The 20,124-nt window shown below is 39.8% G+C and overlaps 1 protein-coding gene across 5 annotated transcripts in view; it reads left to right on the forward strand.

Annotated features, from left to right (window-relative positions):
• MAP2K4 (mitogen-activated protein kinase kinase 4) overlaps positions 1–20,124 on the forward strand; it is a 104,153-nt gene that overhangs the window by 58,992 nt on the left and 25,037 nt on the right. For all 5 annotated transcript variants that reach the window (XM_082373329.1, XM_082373333.1, XM_082373330.1 and 2 more), the window contains one exon: positions 14,001–14,120. In XM_082373329.1, coding sequence (XP_082229455.1) covers positions 14,001–14,120 — 120 coding nt within the window. The remainder of the gene's footprint in view (positions 1–14,000; positions 14,121–20,124) is intronic.

Here is a 20,124-nt window from a genome sequence, read left to right on the forward strand (position 1 = left end):
CAAAAACATCAAGAATGGCCAGAAGTGGAGATTGGCCGCTAGACTGTACCTGGCAGGCTTATGTTGGTACCTGTGAGGAACTCATGGTTTCCGTCTGACTCCCAGAGGGCCCACGTCATTGTAACTTGTTCATGTGTTTGTTCAGATGTTTAACAAATATTTGCTCTGTGTAAGATATTTCAGGAAAGTCAGCGATGGGGGGAGGGGGGCAGTTTAAAAGGAAAAAATGAGATACGGCCACACTCTCATCGAACTTAAAATTTTTATGGGAACAAATACTTTCCCAGTTTGCAAGAACTGAGAATGGGTTTGCCGACAGTCTAAGCTAATCATCTTCCTGTTAGTCCCCTCCCTGTTTTGAGAGTTTATCAAAATGGCTTGATGAGAGGAGTGACCTGTTTCCTACTTGACTTTTGGGAGTGGATTTGTGTCACATTAATATAAAATGCTGCCTGTGTTGAAGTTTATTGTGAGCAAAATGTTACTCTGTTTTAGCCTCCTTCACTGTTGAGCATTTCTCTTTGCTGGGTTATATAAAACTTATGAAAAATTAATGGTGGGGAGAAACCTTAGGATTCTCTCTATGGGTTCCTAACCTGTTTTTGGTCGTATTTCTTTTACAATGTGGTGACAACTGTAGGCTTTTTTCTTGGGAAGATGCATACATATACAAAATTTTGCATATAACCACAGACCTCTAAAGATGCCCAGGCTAAGACCTCTGCCTTGGATTACCTGTTGAAATAAAATGTTGTTTTTCTTGGAATGTAAAATTCTTTTTATGTTGTGAGCTGTAGTGTGAGTGGAAAGAAAGTCATTTTATTTAGACTTTTCTGCATGAGTGTTGCATTGCCCTTATGTACTGTCTGTGCATGACGCTCACTTTTACTTGGCTGGGGCTTAAGGGAAAGCTATCCTACATAACTAAAGTCCTAAACTTTTCTCCCAGATACCAGGGAAGGTACTTTTTAAATAATTATGTCCTGCTTTTTTCAGTCTGTGCTATGTGTGCTTTACTATGTTGATCAGCATCATGAGCTGTTTTGGTAATCTGGATAGACTTTAATCATGGTTAATAGGTTTTAAAGGTAAATAAAGAAGTTCCTTCATTTGGATGTTAAAGTTTTTCTTAATTTGCTAACATTTCAACTGTATAATGCTTAGTCAAATTTTGAAAGAATTTAAGAGTGAAAACAGGAAATTGTTGTCTGCCATTTGTAATCTGACCTTATTTTGAGATCCCCTGTTGGAATGCTATTAAAAACTCCAGTTCTTAAGAAGTACTCCTCAGGTGGTGATGGGACCCGCAGACTGATAACTGTCACGTCTGTACTCATCAGGTGATGCTGTCTATCTTTGTCACCTTGAATTCTTGAGCAAGCATGATAGTTTAGCATGGGAGTGGTGGGAGGGCAATTTAAAATGAAAAAGGAAAACATGAGATATGGCCACACTCTCACTGAACTTGGTAATCTGACATTCCAGTCAACATATTGATGGGGTGTAAGGATTGGATTTCATGAGTTCGTATAATACTGGAAGAGTGTTTGTGCATTAATATATATTAAAATTGGATACCAATTTGATGACTAGTATATGCCATCTACTACAAATTTAAAACGTATTATTGTTGGTCTCTTTGAAAAAACTTAGCCCTTCATCATACCGAGAGTTTATTCACTCTTCACTTGGGCACACAGACCAGACTGAGGAGTGCAGATACACAGAGGCATTGTACGATTGAGGAGTTAGATCTGACATTTTACACGTAGATGGCTCTATTCCTGAGCATGCACTGGGTTTATCTCTGAGATAAGGACTGGGGAGATTTAAAGGAACTGTGAGACAGTGGTTCACACTCCTGTAAATATTCCTTGGTGTTGGTGAAATGAGAAACTCACTAGAGGTAGCTGTATACTAAGTGTCTTATTATGCACTTAATACAGAAGGATTTCTTTTTTTTTTTAACATCTTTATTGGAGTATAATTGCTTTACAATGTTGTGTTACTTTCTGCTTTATAACAAAGTGAATCAGCTATACATATACACATATCCCCATATCTCCTCCCTCTTGCGTCTCCCTCCCACCCTCCCTCCCTATCCCACCCCTCTAGGTGGTCACACAGCACCGAGCTGATCTCCCTGTGGAATGCAGCTGCTTCCCACTAGCTGTCTATTTTACATTTGGTAGTGTATACATGTCAGTGCTACTCTCTCACTTTGTCCCAGCATACTCTTCCCCCTCCCTGTGTCCTCAAATCCATTCTCTACGTCTGTGTCTTTATTCCTGTCCTGCCCCTAGGTCCTTCAGAACTAATTTTTTTTTTTTTAGATTCCATATATATGTGTTAGCATACGGTATTTGTTTTTCTCTTTCTGACTTACTTCACTCTGTATGACAGACTCTAGGTCCATCCACCTCACTACAAATAACTCAATTTCGTTTCTTTTTATGGCTGAGTAATACTCCATTGTATATATGTGCCACGTCTTCTTTATCCATTCATCTGTCGATGGACACTTAGGTTGCTTCCATGTCCTGGCTGTTGTAAACAGTGCTGCAGTGAACACTGTGGTACATGACTCTCTTTGAATTATGGTTTTCTTAGGATATATGCCCAGTAGTGGGATTGCTGGGTCATATGGTAGTTCTATTTTTAGTTTTTTAAGGAACCTCCATACTGTTCTCCATAGTGGGTGTATCAATTTACATTCCCACCAACAGTGCAAGAGGGTTCCCTTTTCTCCACACCCTCTCCAGCATTTATTGTTTATAGATTTTTTTAAAATAAATTTATTATTTTATATTTATTTTTGGTTGTGTTGGGTCTTTGTTGCTGCACACGGGCTTTCTCTAGTTGCGGTGAGCGGCGTCTACTCTCCATTGTGGTGCACGGGCCTCTCACTGCGGTGGCTTCTCTTGTTGCGGAGCACGGGCTCTAGGTACGTGGGCTTCAGTAGTTGTGGCACACAGCCTCAGTAGTTGTGGCTCGTGGGCTCTAGAGCGCAGGCTCAGTAGTTGTGGCGCACGGGCTCAGTTGCTCTGCAGCATGTGGGATCTTCCTGGGCCAGTGCTCGAACTCGTGTCTCCTGCATTGGCAGGCGGATTCTTAACCATTGTGCCACCAGGGAAGTCCCTTGTTTGTAGATTTTTTGATGATGGCCATTCTGACCAGTGTGAGGTGATACCTCATTGTGGTTTTGATTTGCATTTCTCTAATGATTAGTGATGTTAGGCATCCTTTCATGTGTTTGTTGGCAATCTGTATATCTTCTTTGGAGAAATGTCTATTTAGATCTTCCACCCATTTTTGGGTTGGGTTGTTTGTTTTTTTGATATTGAGTGTGAGCTGCTTGTATATTTTGGAGATTGATCCCTTGTCAGTTGCTTTGTCTGCAAATATTTTCTCCCATTCTGAGGGTTGTCTTTTCGTCTTGTTTATGGTTTGCTTTGCTGTGCAAAAGCTTTTAAGTTTCATTTAGGTCCCATTTGTTTACTTTTTATTTTTATTTCCATTTCTCTAGGAGGTGGGTCAAAAAGGATCTTGCTGTGATTTATGTCATAGAGTGTTCTGCCTGTTTTCCTCGAAGAGTTTTATAGTGTCTGGCTTTACATTTACGTCTTTAATCCATTTTGAGTTTATTTCTGTATGTGGTGTTAGGAAGTGTTCTAATTTCATTCTTTTACGTGTAGCTGTCCAGTTTTCCCAGCACCACTTATTGAAGAGGCTGTCTTTTCTCCGTTGTATATTCTTGCCTCTTTTATCAGAGATAAGGTGACCATATGTGCGTGGGTTTATCTCTGGGCTTTCTATCCTGTTCCGTAGAAGGATTTCTTTATCAGACATTAAGCTTATCCTGGAAATTATCGTAAGATTTACTTGCAGTATCTGTACCAAAGTGAACTGTGGTATTAACCTGATTTTTAAAAATTATCATTTATTCCTCATTATTAGTTTTGAGGGAGCCCTTCCCCAAATTTATTTTGCCACATATAAGAAATGTTTGAAAAAATGAGCTCCTAGTTACAGGAAATAATTATCTCCAAGAGATAATTAATCTAAAAATCAGTTATGATATCATAAATCAGATTCAGCAACATAACACACAATATATGTAAGAGTTATACTTACGATAGTTTCTTGACCTTTGGCCTGAGCACAGTTCCCCAAGCTGCCAGGGAGGTTCTGTGTTAGACCTAGGATGTGGGAAATTTGAATCCTTCATTTTTAATTGCACACGCTTGGGTAAGCCGGTTTTACTCTTCTGTGAGTAGTTTGTCTTGTACTATTTTGTCTAACTCTGCCTGAGCGACTGAGTCACGGGACTGCTGAGGGCAAAGCCATCATTGCCGCAGGGTCTTTTAAAGCTCAGGAGGGACGTCCTTTGACGCCAGCTGGTACTTCAGGCTTGGATCAGTATCCTCTGCAAATAACATTTATTTCACGCCCCATTTTGCACAATGGTGGAATAACCACTGAATGCAAAGATTAGACACGCACGGTCACCATCCTCTAAGGTGAAGTAGGGCTTAGCTGAGCTCTGCTTAGCTCTCTGGCAGGGCTGGTTATTGCAACCAATTCTGGGAAGAGCCCAGAATTCAGACCAAGTGTTTGAAGAAGCAGTCAGGATTAGGTTTCCGGGCTAGGGTTAGAGAAATTCGAATCTGGGAGAAACCCCCCGCAGAGTTAGTCCACAGATGGTCAGAATCCACTCAGAACAATCCAGGGACACAGGAGTAAAGAGTTAGGAAGGGTAGCTGCAGTGCCACGGTTCGGGCCCATGGCTGGAATTGAGTGGGACGGCAAAGGCAGATTGCTACCAGAGGGAGGAGTGACCTCCTGCAGGCCTGCACTGCCGCCCCCCGGTTGTTAATTAGGTCCGGATTGACTTCTTGAAGGATCGTGCCCTGTTCTTGTTTGTAGGCTATGAGAGAAAAACAGGGGAGAGTAGGAAAGAATGAAAATGGGAGGGAATAGAAAGGAATGAAATTGCTGTTGCTAAAGACAGAAGGCAGTGGAACTGTTATTTGGAGGGTGAACGTGGGAGTAAAGGTCTCATCTCACTGGAGAGTGGAGCTGATGCTGGGCCTCTAGATGGGGTAGGAAGGTGTGAAGGTTGTCACTGCTGGTCACTATGATGAGCTTTGAGTCTTCTAATTGAGAAGTTCCCTGAGTTAATCGGGAAAGCAGTCGGCTCTTTGCAGTTTGTGACCTCATATTTAAGGGTTTCAGGTGTTTCCCTTTCTTGGCCATCTGCCTGACATGTGTTACTCCTTCCACCCTCAGTGCTCTTCCTCTACTCTTCCAACTCTCCTGCTGCGCTGGTTTAACTTTTCCTGATCCTGGGCTGCTAGCCCGATCTCGATTCCTGCATTCTTGCCTCTCCTTGGTATTTGGGTCTTGACGTCAGTGTGCTTGAGCTGAGACCCAGGTTACCCCGCTGCCTGGTGGGAAGGACCAGAGCCCTCCGCCCGGGAGTATCAGCACCCACAGCCCAGCCCTCCCCGAGCAGAGCAGCGTGGGGCTTTCCCCTGCTCACTGGGTGGGCCTCCTGTGCAGGTGGGGCTGCGAGGGTCGGGAGGCAGCTGCGCAGTGGGGACCTCGCCGTTTCTGTCGGAAGTTCAGTGCTGAATAGCTGGCGTGGGGACCGTGAGCGCTGTTGGAGGAGGGTCATTTGAGTCTCAAGCGTTGGTCTTGCCCAGTGTTCTGAGGGCAGTGGAATGAGACTTGACAGGCGTGGCCCTAATTGGAAAAGCTTCTTTCTGATGGTATAGAGAACTTTGTTAGGCAGTTTTGTTGAGTTTCAAAGGTCCACAGCGCTAGCATTTGATTATCCAGGTCACTTGTGGGATGCAGAAGTCATGGCTATCTTGTTTTGAATTGAGACTGGAGTCCAGTGTCTTAGGCTCTCATTCGATTGGCTAGATCACACGGCTTATTAAGAAATCCACAGTTGATTGCCCATATTATTTTATGTTGCTAATGTTGCTTGAATGTTGTGGCATCGCAATGAAAAGCGTAAGTGGTGCCCTTCCAGGAGTGGACAGATCCCAAGGCTGTGGCAGGCCTGCCCCCCGTCCCTGGTGTAGTGGGGATTGGAACTCCTAGTCTGCGTGTGTTTCTTTTGCTGTTGCTCCTAGTGGATTCTTTCTGTTAATAGAATTGTATGTAGACCCCAATAAATAAAGTAGACAAAATCAGTGCTGTTCTGGTTGATGTGATGGATAGGAGGTGCCCACCCACATCGGAAGCCCTTGGGGCATGAGTGCTGAGGAACCTCTGGGATCCACGTGGACAGTTTGGAAATGGTTGCTCTCGGTGAACTTTAATCAACCATGTTTGTTTCTGAACATCCTGGACACCTAGTTTCTGAAACCCTCTACCTTCACTTGACTGACCTGACTGAACTGTGACATAGGACTGTATCCCAGCTTATGCAGTTATTTGGAGAAAAACCCGTCTTAACACACCTCACTCTAAATGAGGATCCTCCAGAACAATATTTGAACAATACCTCCGGCACATTTTCTGTCGTTCTTTGTTATGTTATAGCCAGGCCTCTGTAATGGTTTGTATATCAAATTTCTCTCTTATCTCACTGTGTTGTCATGGGTACCGAAGTTGTGATCTTTAGGCCGTTAAATATTTCAGTGCTGAGGTTAACATGGTGCTCTTTACATGTGGATGATGTCATGAGTAAAGCGGAAGATGATACCACCCTTGTCAAGACGTAATCAAGCTTGTCCTACTAACTTTGTCCTCAGGGCAGGTCTTCCCACGATGTGATATCACGTATGTTGTTGGAAGTGACCTCGCACGTTCTCTGATGATGCACAGCACAAGATATGTAGAAGGAATTAATTGGGCCTCAGTATCCTCAGTGAGAAGAAGGGGAGGTCCTACTATTAATTAATTAATTTGACTGAGATACAATCGAGAGTTCATTAAATTGATTCTAAAGACTCAGATGGTTTTGCAATTAAGATTTAGTATCCTTTCTTTCTTCCTTTGTAAAAACATGTGTTTTCATAATTTAAAACAATTGATTTAACAGACACACAATTTGTTACTCTTTGACATGAAAAACAGTTTTGCATCTGTGATCAGCACTCCAAATACTTTGCCTTTTTTTTTTTTTTTTTTTTTTTTACTGTTTGTTTTGGCTAATGTTGCCATCTGCTTTGACCTTATTAGTGATAGTATTGTAAGATATCGTGGACGTTTTCTTATGTGATGGGTTTAGAAGACTCTTTAGCAGCTAAGGTTAAGTGTCTTGCTGCATCTGTGGAATATAGAATCTTTGTTTAGAAATTAGGAAAATAAGAATGCCTAGGGTTTCCTGCAGCTCAGAGGAAAGTGATAGCTCACTGATGTGCAGCAGTGGTTTCTGGGGTTTTCCAACTTTGTATTAGAACTGAATTCTGGACATTTCTGCTGGGAAAGCAGCACATTTGTTGTAAGGATTGAAGGTTTGTAAGAATCCAAGGGGACCCTTGGGGATCTGAGTGCGATCCTTGCTCTCCTATCCCCTACCTCCCTGACTTAGGTTGATCTGAAGTCGTCCACTGACTGGCAGTGGATTCCCCTTTGCGTTTTATTCTCTCACATATTAACCTTAGGAGGAGTCCCTGACCAAAGGGCAGGGACTGCTTAGTGAACAAGGCTGCACTTCTGGCAGGGCAGTATTGGTGCTTGTGGATCCTAGGAACGGGGTACTTTCGAAATACGTTTATTACAATTATATCAATTAAGAAATCCTTGTTCTCTTCATCGTTTGATTTTAAATGAAATGCTGTCGAACCTTCATTCCATCCCTCTTTATTTTCTGTGGAGAGGAGTCCACTCGAGATCCCATGTGCTGTGTCTGCCCAGGTACCAGCTCTAGGATTCCTGCACGGGTGATATTTATCAGTGTCTACTCAGTCCAGTGTCTTAGGCTCTCATTCGATTGGCTAGATCACGTGGCTTATTAAGAACTCCACAGTTGATTGCCCCATATTATGGGGCATCTGATCGACACAGGGAGCATTTGATCTCATTCTTGTCCTGTGAGTGATTGCGCAAGCTTTCATCCCATTTTGGCGAGATATTTGGCAATTACTTGAGTAGAGAATATAAATACTGTTGGTCACCTTAGATGGTGAGAGGCGCTCAGCTCGAGGGATGAGCCACAGCCACTGAGAGCTGAGTTCGAGCTACCTGCAGGTGATAGCGGATCCCACACGGCTTTGCCGAAGGGTAAAGACCTTCTGGTGCTCTGATTTTGGTTGGCGGTAAATTGAAAGTAGCACTTTGCCTAATGGCCCAAATACTAATAGCTTGCATCACTTTATTCCGTGTTAAATTGTTTTAGTCAATGCCTAGAATAATCTTTAAAGCCATACACTGATTTCCTCTATAGTTGTTGAATACATCACCTTGCTGAGTTTCGTTGTGTCCGTGCCCAAATTTCTGATCGGGGAACTCACCCCTCATTCACTTTTGAATACTCATACCTTATTCCTAACTTACTCTAAGCAGCCACAGATGAACACGGGCACCTTGTTACACTGTCCTCTGGAGCCTCAGCTGAGCCCTTCCAAGACCCGGCAAGAATGTGTCATGTGAGAGTTTAGAGTTTAGAGACTGTACCTGCCAGGACTAGTGGTCATGCCCTTTCACATTACTTTTCCCATTTATTCTGTTCCCCACATCTCTTTCCCCATGTATTTTCTCCATTTCAAAACAAAAACACAGATGGAGTATCAGTTAGAATTGATAGACATTTTGTAAGTTTATTTGACTGTGTTGCTATTTTCAAGTCTTTCTGAAGTCAGTTCCTGGACTCCTCGGTTTTTGATTCCTGATACGTTTGCAGGTGACGTGTATCTTTTTTGCCTGGAACGCCCAGATCCTAGAAACATCTGTCGTACACATTGTGGAACTACTGTTTTTAATCGAGAACATGTATGACTTATCAGTCTTCTTTACCCTGAGTCTTTCGAGTCTGTGATGACCTATTTTCTCCTTCTCTAAACATGAATGGGATCAGGTAACCCAGAGGGCCTTCTCCACACACACATTATCCAGCAGATAGAGCTGGTCATTGGCCTGACCTTTCCTTATAGCTTGAGTTGGCAGGTAGAACAACTCTGGGATTTTGGTGAGAGTTCAGAGTTCTTGCATAGGACACAGGCAGACACAGACTGGGGTCCTTTCAGGGCGGGCCCCAGTGCTTTGGTGTGTGCCTGGCTTCTCTAGCAACTGAGCTAGCTCTGAGAACTCTGACACGGAGATGTGGGTTAACTCTGAATCAGAGTGGGTGGCAAGGACACTACCGGAATCAGCTAGGTGTTCATTTAGCGCCCAGGCAAAATGCTCCTTGGAGACCCGCTTCTGAGGACCTACCCTGTGGGCCTTTTTTCATTTACTCTTTGCCACAGTTGAGCCATCCTGGCCTTACCCCATAATAGCGAGTGAGTCATCATCATACTCTTTCCCTTTATCCCTTCTCCACGTCACTCCTGACCTCTGAAAATAAATTTAGGAAAGGAAGAGAAACGAGAAAGCGACACTAACGCGGTCATAGTATCTCAGTAAGAAGGGGTGAAATCAGTTTCCTTAAGAGTGTGTACTGCCTGTTTTCACCCATCCTCTTGGCTTCTTTCTCTCTGCCCTTTCCACCCCAGTGCTTCACTGAATTTAGTTTTAATAGTTCCCCCAGTCCCTTTCCATCCTAGTAATGTGTCTTAATCAACTTGAAAGTCCTTCATACTTACTGGTGTTAGTTTTGTCCCTAACTATTCATCCTTGATGAGTACCAGCAAATTACGTGAGAGGTCGGGTTGGCAGGGTTTGGAGATAAGGCGGGAGAATAGTGTGTGTGAAATCCCAGTGAAAAATTAGAGGACATCTAGAACTGTGCCATGTTTAAATAGCTGTTCATATCAGTAAAGGAGTATTTATACTTTAAATTCAAGTTGTTAAAAATTGAGGCATTCCAGATGAGGCCAGGTATAAGCTGTCAACATTTAAATTTACCAGTGACTTGAAGATGCCACATTGTACAGGAAGAAGGAAAGCAAACTTTCAACCACTTCCTGGTATTTCTGTATGACTGGGACTGTTCTCAAAGTGGGCATTGCCGGGTTCTGTGCATGAGGTAGGAGAGGGCAAGAGGGCAATTTCTAACTTAAATTTTTTAGCTTGTCCTATGGAACTTCTTAACTTTCTATAACTGTAGCTTAATCCTTACAGAGTTCTAGTAACTGAATTTGTGGCTGCTTCAGCCAATGGCACTAGTTGGATTGGCTGCTTTAGAAAAGTGAAGCTCTTTGGAATTTTTTTTTTAATTAGATAAGAACCACGTATGACGCTAATAGTCATACAACCAGGGAACTAGGAATTTATCTTTTTTTTCCTTTGCCTCTACTAAGTGTATTTAAATGAGACTCATTTTGGTGTTGCTGATCTGTAGCTACATGCAGTTTTTATTGGCATTTACCTGCTTTTAAAGCTTTATTAGAGTATAAAACAGCTTTGTATACAGATTTGGACAACAATTTTAAAAATATTTTTTTAGCTTCAGGTATATAAATTTCTTCACTGTAGCAACCTGCTTATATAAGTAGGGTAGTAATTCTTGTTTTGCTTTAAAAGTGTTTTCTCTACATTATGTTCCAAATAAAGTAAAATTGTAATAATTTGAAAATACTTCATTATTGGAAATGCTATGTAGCTTGATTTTCAAAAAGTAGTTTAGTTTGTCCTGAGAGAATGTGATAACTTAAGCTAGGTTAATAAAACAGTGACAAGTAAAAGCTCAATAGCCCCATAATGAAGAAACAAGAGTAATTTTAATGATATTTGGGTGAAAGTGAAACTTTTCTTTAAAACTTAAGGTTCTTGAGATGATTTTCTTAAATATTTTCTATTTTCTTAAATAGAAAAAAGAAAAGGGTTTACTAAGCCCAAATAAACATTAGCCTTATCTAACTTTAAATTTATGGTATCAATAAATGAAAATTTCCTGTAATTCAAGGCATTTATCAACACATTTGATTTCTGAACATTTCAATTACAAGAGAATTTCAAGTAGTGTAATTGGCTTCACCTTTGCATTTGCATTTTCCAGTACCCTCATTAAGGACAGCTTTGTAAGGGGAAGGGAAGTTTGTTCTCAGCGATGTGTTCCATTTTTAGCGATTATGCTCCCTTCGTTAGAGAATCCGAGCCTTACTTATTTCAAATAGTAGAAATTTTTTCCATACACATTACTTTGATGTTCAATTAGAAAAACTTTCCTGGTAGTGACTTCTATTACTAAGTATTTTGTCATTTGAATCATCAATTATTTGTGTTTTCCAACTTGAATTACTTATTGAATTACTGAATTAAAATCATTAATTTGAAGCTACTGCTATTGTAGGAGATGTATGCTTATAGTTTATCTCCTCTTTGAGTCTTTCAGGCCTTTTGAATTAGCTTAGTTTATTAATTCCTCACATATAATAAATGTTGCAATACGACCCTAAAACTTTCGTATTTAAGAGCTAGCTGTACTTGCTCAGTTTTAAACAATTGAGATGCAGTACCAGCAGCTAGTCCTCCAATGCCCATCACTTGGACGAGATGTTCAGAAAGCGTGAGGAGGTGGTGACAGGCATCGTTAGAGCAGTAGGCCATCCAGCAGCCCCCCCCATGTTCTCTTTCGTGCTAGCAGTGGCATTAAAGAATATTTTACAGATGGACAGATTTTCCTACCATGCTGAAGATCTCAAAGATTACAGCTGTGCCAGGAACTCTCTCTCCAGTATGGTTAGTAATAATCCTATTAAATCAATTAGATGCTGGGACTTCAGTTAGGTCTCCAGTTCACAAAGTAACATGTATCCTTTCTGTAGCAACAGCAGTGTTTTTAGAAATTGGTCCCCAAGAGTCAGTTATTGATGATAACTACTGAGGTTTATTGTAAATTGAGAAAACCATATAACCAGTTTAGGGAAACAAAAAATAAACTAGAAAGGAGGGCATCTTTTAAAATAGTGTTTTATAAGTGTGTGTGTTAGTACACTTGTAAATAAGGAAAAATAGTAAAAATAGAAAAAAAAATTTTTAATCTATTAATAGTGAGAATTCTTTAGTAGGTAGAAATCTTCCGCAACCAGAGGATCATTTGCTTTTTCTTCCGTTTGTCTCTAATTACCAGTTCTTTGTCTTTTAAGTTTAGATACATAGGATTATTAAGTCTTTTAAAAATAATAGCGTTCCCAAATTAATATTTTCACAGCTACACTTTTAAAGTATATTTTTTAAAACAGGAGTTAATGTAATTAAAATGTTTACAAAAATTTCAGTGCCATGTTTTGAGCAAATACAAATTACATCTCTGGGCTAATTTGACTTTTTAAAACTATCCCTTTTGAGCAGACATTATGCCGATGTTGATGTAAAAGCAAAATTATTAATCTCCAAACTATGAAAGTACAGAAATGGGATGGGGGGGTATTTTCTTAATTTTAAAAGTACTAGTCTTACTTGTTTTTATTTTTCATTCTTCTTCTTATTTTTTTCTTATTTATCTGGGCGGGATATTCAGTGTGAAAGTTTGGAATAAATCAGTATGTACAAGATGGATGCCAGCTAGTAAATTTTATTTGGTATGAAGTACTGTAGCTAGCAGGCTGTAAATTTTAAGTTGCAAAATTAAATTTGTTTGTATTTGGAATATATGGAATTCCTCATTTAGTGTGGGGAAAAATGAAAATGAGAGAACTTACTTCTATTCCTTATACACCTGCTTATTGTCGTGTTGCATGGAATACATCTTTTGTATCTCTCTGTGCCTCTGGCTTCTCTTCTGTAAAATGGGTTCAAGAGTTTAATTGACTGCCTTCACCCTTTCAAGAACATTGAGGACAGATACCTTGAAGTCTTTGGAAGACAAAGTGCCACTTTGTATATTTTTTGATACTAACTTGCCTTGTAAGTATGTGCTATGTATTGTACACAGTGGCGCGGTGTGACATTGTGAACTTTTTTATGAGAACAGAGCTGTTTGCATGCCTTGTCATTAAACTATAACTTCATTATTAATATTTTACGCTGTCTGAACTTGATTCTTTCCTGTCTCTAGTGCAGTGGGAGCTGTCGCTCTGAACATCTCCATGTTCTGTACAGTTCCTGGGTGGGTGGCAGGGCTGGGGACCCTTATCTTTTGTGGCAGTCTTTTAGAATTGTGCAAAGTCGTCGTTGTACAGGTGGGTTGGGGATATACCCCGGGTCTGCAGTGTACAGGGGAGGACCTCGTCATCTGAGGAGTAGACAAACAGCCCTCTGTCTCCTCACTTTTAGATTTTCCTCCACATGTTTATGCTGCCCTGCATTCTGACTCACGAGTTGGAGAGTCAGGTAGAACTTTTTGTTTTCAACATACAGAAAGTGTGGTGAAGGGGGAAGATACCAGTACAGGATTTGGGAGACATGGATGGTAGTCTGTGTGCTGCCCCTACGCTAGTTCTCAGTTTTACCTGTTCTGGGCTGTTTTCCGTCTCTAAAGAAGGAGGATGCTAAGGCGTAAGGATGCCAGGGCGTGAAGAGGGCTGTTCTTGCGTTGAATGCCCCGATCCCATACAATTCTGAAATGGTGATTAAAAGTATGTATGAAGCTACTGAGAATTATTCAACGTAAACTGTTCGGAGGATGGCTCGTTAGGACTTTCTTTATATTTGCCTGCAGGGTATTCCTTCCAGCATCATCAGTGAGTGCTTGTGGTTAAAAAGCCCTGCGTCCCTTAAAGAGTACCTAAGTGCTATTTTGTCCAAAAAATTTTTTCTAAGTGCTATTTTGTTTTTCTGTGATAAAATTATTCTTGTAAAGTATAAGGAAGACGATAATTTTTATGTCTGGTTAGTATTTGTGAAGTCTGCTTGGAATTTTTAGTCTTGTGGTAGTGGTTTTTCTTTGGTTTCTAAAGTTGTTTTATGTTTTTGTGACAAATTTTGTCATTTTTTTCCAGAGAATTCGGTCAACAGTGGATGAAAAAGAGCAAAAACAACTTCTCATGGATTTGGATGTAGTGATGCGAAGTAGTGATTGCCCGTACATTGTTCAGTTTTATGGTGCACTCTTCAGAGAGGTAGGAATAAACCTAAGCTTGGGTCTTAGCTGACAAGTGGACGTCTACTTGGAATAAGTAAGAGGATGGCAGGATTTGATTCTAATCTTCAGTTAAATGCCGTACATTAGTAATACATTAATTTCTCAACATTTTAGTATATCGCCATGATAATTTACACATTAATTTCTACCATTCATGTTCCTTTGGTTAAGGGGTGAATTTCATACTTTAATTATATTAGTTAATTAAGTATTTTATGGCTGCCATTGTGAATTCCATATTTCCTTCCTCATATGTAAATATTTTCTGTTTTTTAAGAACCTGACAAATCATCTGGCTTCTAAATATGTTACTGTATTTAGATCTATCTCTTTTGTCCTTGAGCTCCCTCAGTCCTCCCCCACCCCTTTTTTAAACTTTTATTCATTTCTGTCATCAAATGTATCTGCATTTAGCATAAGCATTTATTCGTGTCCACCCACAATCCTCAATAAAATTCATCAGACATGGAAATTAACAGCTGCAGTAGAAATTCTTTTATCTAATTCTGCTATCCGGATTTTTATGTAGAAACTAGAACTTTAGTTTCTTGGTGTCAGGATCATATATCTCTTTTGGTCTCTGACTCTCCCGTATCCTGCTACAGGTTATCACTTCTGCCTGCACCTGTCAGTGCACTTGCTCATTTTCAGTCACCCCACTCCCTCAAGCAGGGAAGTGAGTTGGGGTCAGGAAGTAAAGGTGGAGCTGTCAGTGAATCAGATACTTTATGGTGTCCTGGACAGTTATCACACACTTGTGATATTTAGTTAGGTGAATGGGAATTGAACTGAACTCTTAAGCGTTTTAAATACTCTTAAAAAAATATCCATTATCATTCTGAAAATGTTAGGATGAGCTGGTACTGGTGGATTTGTTATGAACTGGTGAGGAAAAACTGCACCCTCCCTGCCCTTCTTTTTGGGACTGGATCGCAGAGGGTGTCGTTTTGGGGGTTTTGTTATCGTTATTGACTTAAAAAATACTATGTTGTAAGACAGGACTGAATGTTACACTGAATAGAAAGATAGGAAATCTTATCATTGGAGAAGACCTTAGAGGTTCGTCAATTAATTCTTCACCCAATCCTGAAATATTTATTTATTTTTCTGTGCTCTTAATAGATAACTCTATTAACCAGAAGTGTTCTCCTTCATGATAGAGCCCATCCCTTTGTTGAATCACTAATTAATCACTATTAGTTTTAGACTCACATAGCTTCTTTCTCCTCCTGTCCTTGTACTTTTTTGACTTGAGTGTTCATTTTTATGACCAGATCTGTTGAATTTGTTAACTTTCTTCCCCATGTCACATAGTATTACATCACATCAGCACACACAGTCATGTATTTAGGCAGGTAACTGTATCCTGCACTGAAGTATTATATACTGTTATTCTGTTTGTAAGATCATGAATCTGGAACTTTCTTCATGTTGCACAGGAATCTTGCCATCTCCTCCTCCCTTCTCCCCCCAAACCATGAATTTCTTCTTCATAATCATAAATCCCCTGGCCACACTACTCTTCACATCTCATGAAGAGCAGTAGTTATCTGGAATGGACTAGATTTTCCCTCCTAACTGGATGCCACAGTCAGCTTTCCCATGCTGTGCTCACTGTCTCCGTAGACTCTCACGGGCTCTATCTCAGCCCTAATTCACCTCCATAGTGCTCAGGTATGCCAGTTTATTTCTCATGTTCATTTACTTGATAATTCATTTAAGCAACATTTAAATATATAGCTCCAGGCTAGATAGTGTGAAGTCTGATTTTATGAAAAGAAAGCAGAGTGATTGAAAAGTTACTGGAAACAAAACAAAAAGCTTGGAATAGTATCTGAACAGGATCGTTATGATTTCTTATGAATAGCCGGGTAAAATTCAGTTTCATATCTCAGGAAGGTTGACTGGAATTGAGATATGCAACTATAAGCACTAACATCTATTGAATGCTCTATAGATTCCACATTTATTAACTTTCACAACAGTCTCGGGGAGGTTGGTGGTATTATCCCCTTTTTCCAGGGAGGAAACTGAGATTTGAGTACTAATTTGACAAAAGTCACACAGCCAAGAAGTGTCACGGACAGGACTTAAGAGACAAAAATCTCACTGTTCTTTCTGTTATACCACAAGTGGTCCAGGGATAAAGAACTTGAGCTTCATTTAAGAAATAATCTGCTTTTTAAACATTGCAGATTTTGAGTGTGATAAGATGAAGGCTCAGGAGCTATACAGTTAAGTTGTGTAAAGTCACAAAATGCCTAGTTAGGCAAGCCACCCCCCGCCCCCCCTTAGATCTTCGAATGCAAGAAGTAATAGGTACTTTCTGAATAATGAAGTTTTAGAAGCAGAAAGTTCACCTTGAAGAGTGCATATGCATAGTCAAAGTGTGTAACTTTCCTGAAGCTACAATGGTTAAAAATAATAAACACTTATTTAATAATGGTTTGGGGAAGGAGTTTTGAGATAGATCACTTAAAAGAAAAGGATCTTTTCTTGGTGACATGACCTTCAGTTTTGATAATAGACACAGAATTCTGGGTTTATGAAAGGAAAGACTGGACATGAATGAGCGCATTCAGGACTTGTTGTGAGAGAGACAAATGCTTGTAACTCCCATCCCTGTGAAAAGCCTCCAGAGTATTTCATTTCACATAATTTATATGACCACAGGACATCAGCTCTTGGTCTGATTCAGTCAACCAACAGTCACGGAGCCATGAGATGTTATTTTTCTTCTTCTTGGCAGCAACAATGTAGAGGTTAATCTTGCCATTGGGTAATATTGAGCCTCTGAAAGTTCCATAACTTTATTTGGAGCAGTGAATAAATAACATTTAATACTGAAGTTGGTAACTCATTTATTGCTGTTGTCTCCAACCATGTGTATACTTCTTTCTAGGATGAAACTAAATGAGGATAAGAAGTCCAAAATACAACTTGGATTTTATTTAGATAATTTATTAAGACATTTAATTACACAGGTTCCTAAATTCATTTTCCGACTTGGTAGACAGGGAAAAAAGAGCTTGACAGTATTGAATAATGAAAGTGACTTTTAGTCTATAGCTTACATAAAGGCCAGACCTACTATTTATGTTATCAATACTGAGACTCAGAAGCACTTTTAAAATGTATTTTAATATATACATTTTCAGAATTTAATAGCAAGGAATCCCTTATTTAAGATATCTTTTGAGGTTGGGGAAATTCTGGTGTAGGAAATACTGTTCTGAGTAATCTGTGACTATAGGAATTCATCAGGTTATGTAAAAGGCAGTGCTATTAGCCGAATTTAGTCACCTCCTCCCTTTCCACCCCTACTTCTGCCCATGTTGTCCTTTCCCCTTCCTTTCCCGCCCCGGCAAGTTTTAAGTACAGCTTTATGGAGGTAAACTTGACAATCAACTGCACATATTTACAGTATACAATTTGATATGTTGGAACAAATGTACACACCTGTGGGATTATCACCATAATCAAGGTCATGAACATACCCACCTCTCCCGAGTTTCCTTGTGTCCCGTAGGTTATACACACTTTCTCTCTGCTGTCACCATCCTTAGGCAACTGCAGAGCTGCTTTCTGCCACTGTAGATGAGTTTGCTTTTTCTAGAATTTTATGTAAATGGAATCATACAGCATGTACCCCCTCCTTTTTTTTTTTTGTCATCTTTTACTCAGCATAATTATTTTGCAGTTCAGTTTTCTTTCAAAGAGTTCTGTTCAGGTTATCTGTTTCTCCCTGAGTGATACTTGGTAGTTTGATTTTATTTTCAGAAATTTGTGCCTTTTATCTAAACTGTCAAATTAATTGGTATAAAGTTATTCATAGTAGCCCTATATTATCATCATAATATCTGTAGAATCTACAGTGATGTTACCGCCCTCTCTCTCTCATTCCTGATGTAATTTGTATCTTCTCTAATTTTTCCTGATTAGTGTGGCTTGGCTAATTTGTTAGATGTATTCCTAGGTGTTTTTTTCTTTCTACTGTGAGTGGTGTCTTTTTAAACATTTTATTTTCTAAGTTATTCCTGTTGGTATAAAAGTTATGTTATTGGTTTTATCCGGTTGTTGTCTCTGAAACCCGTATCTTGATCTTAGTAGTTCAGTTTCATTATCGTCCACCTTCCTTTTCAGTAAATCCGTATTCAGTAATTTTTATTTTTGTATTTCAGTTGTGTGGTTGTCCTGTCTTTTGCTTGAACATGAAAGTAATGTTGCTGTCACTGCTTTTGAGGCAGCTCAAACCATTCCTTTTTTTTTTTTTTAAACGCAGCTCATTGCTGTTGTCTATTCTCAGTTATGGCCAAAAGGAACTGCCAGAAGAAATACATTTACATTAGGCTATGTGCCTTAGAAACTACAAAGATTTCACGCCCTGGAGCTAATTGCTCCTTTGTACCTGCCCTTCTCACCTCAGTTTACTTCTCACCTTTATTTCCCTTGTTCCTTTGTCTTTCCTTCTCTTTTGGTTGCTCTCCTATTTTTCTATCCTTTCCCCTTCTCTGCTCATTTTCTTAATTCAAGTTTTTAGCAGCCGCCAGGCACTTTACTTTGTGCTTTATGTATGTTAACTCGTTTGATCTTTATCATAGTGCATCGAAGATTGTGGGGCAAAATCCCATTTCACAGTTAGGAGTTGACGGGGCCCAAGCTTATGTAAGTGGAAAGTGGGAGAGCCTGGATGAGTAAGTCAGGCCTTCACACTCTAATCAATGATTGTCCCACTTTGCTATATTACTGAAGTTAAGTTCCTTTTTCGCTGTTTTTCTAAGCAGCTGAGTTAAATGTGCTATCCTTTTCTCTAATTAAAAAATTCTAGTAAATCTATTGAGATGGTGTCTTTAGATTGAAGTAAATTCAAGTGTGTGTTTTGGGTTAATAGTGTTAGTCGTTTATGAAGGTTATTCTGCAAGAGCACCCAGAAAAAGAGACCTAAGAATAAAGATTGGAATAACTATAAGTGAAAGTTCACTTTGTCAAATATGCTTTACAAACCAGCGTTCTGTGAAGCCATGGAGCTACATGGATGTTGCAGCAGGCGGTTCTGTTTTAAGAGTGGGATTATTCATCTCAGCGGTCATCACAGCATGTGCTGTCTCTGCATATAAGTTAAATGTCCTTGCATTGGAGGTGTTGATAGGAGAAAGGAGTTAAGAAAATGGATTCTGTTCATGGCTCTACCGCTAATTAGCAGTGCTGTTCTGAGCAAGCCATTTTACTTCAACGGGCATAGATCTCTTGTATGATCAATCCAAGTCAGACGTTAGGGGAAGGAGGTTAGTGGTAGAAAATCTCTAAAGATATAGCTGGGGGCTTCCCTGGTGGTGCTACTGTAGTTGAGAATCTGCCTGCTAATGCAGGGGACACAGGTTCGAGTCCTGGTCTGGGAGGATCCCACATGCCGCGGAGCAGCTGGGCCCATGAGCCACAATTACTGAGCCTGCGCGTCTGGAGCCTGTGCTCCGCAACAAGAGAGGCCGTGATAGTGAGAGGCCCGTGCACCGCGATGAAGAGTGGCCCCCGCTTGCCGCAACTAGAGAAAGCCCTGGCACAGAAACGAAGACCCAACACAGCCATACATACATACATACATACATACATACATACATACATACATACATACATACATAAATAAATAAATTTTTTAAAAATAAAAGTAAAGATATAGCTGGATCCATAAATTAGTAACCATATACAAAATTTTTTAAAGATAATTTTTGTCATCATCCCGATACCTCTTTTCACTCTTACAAGGTACTTCGTAGTCCTTGTTTATATGTGCACATACTTTTACAGCATTATAAACATGGAATCTGCTTATAGCCTGTGTTTTCTCATGCATACCTCATGAACTGTATAGTTTTCAAAATAATTTAATTTTAGGTAATCCTTTTAATAATGTACCATTTCTTCTTGTGAGATAGTTCAGAGGTTTTTAGTTTGTTTTTGTTTTTTCTTTTTGTAATTTACGA

The sequence above is a fragment of the Balaenoptera borealis genome (assembly GCF_965194805.1).
Source record: "Balaenoptera borealis genome assembly, chromosome: 20".
Taxonomy (NCBI): Eukaryota; Metazoa; Chordata; class Mammalia; order Artiodactyla; family Balaenopteridae; genus Balaenoptera; species Balaenoptera borealis.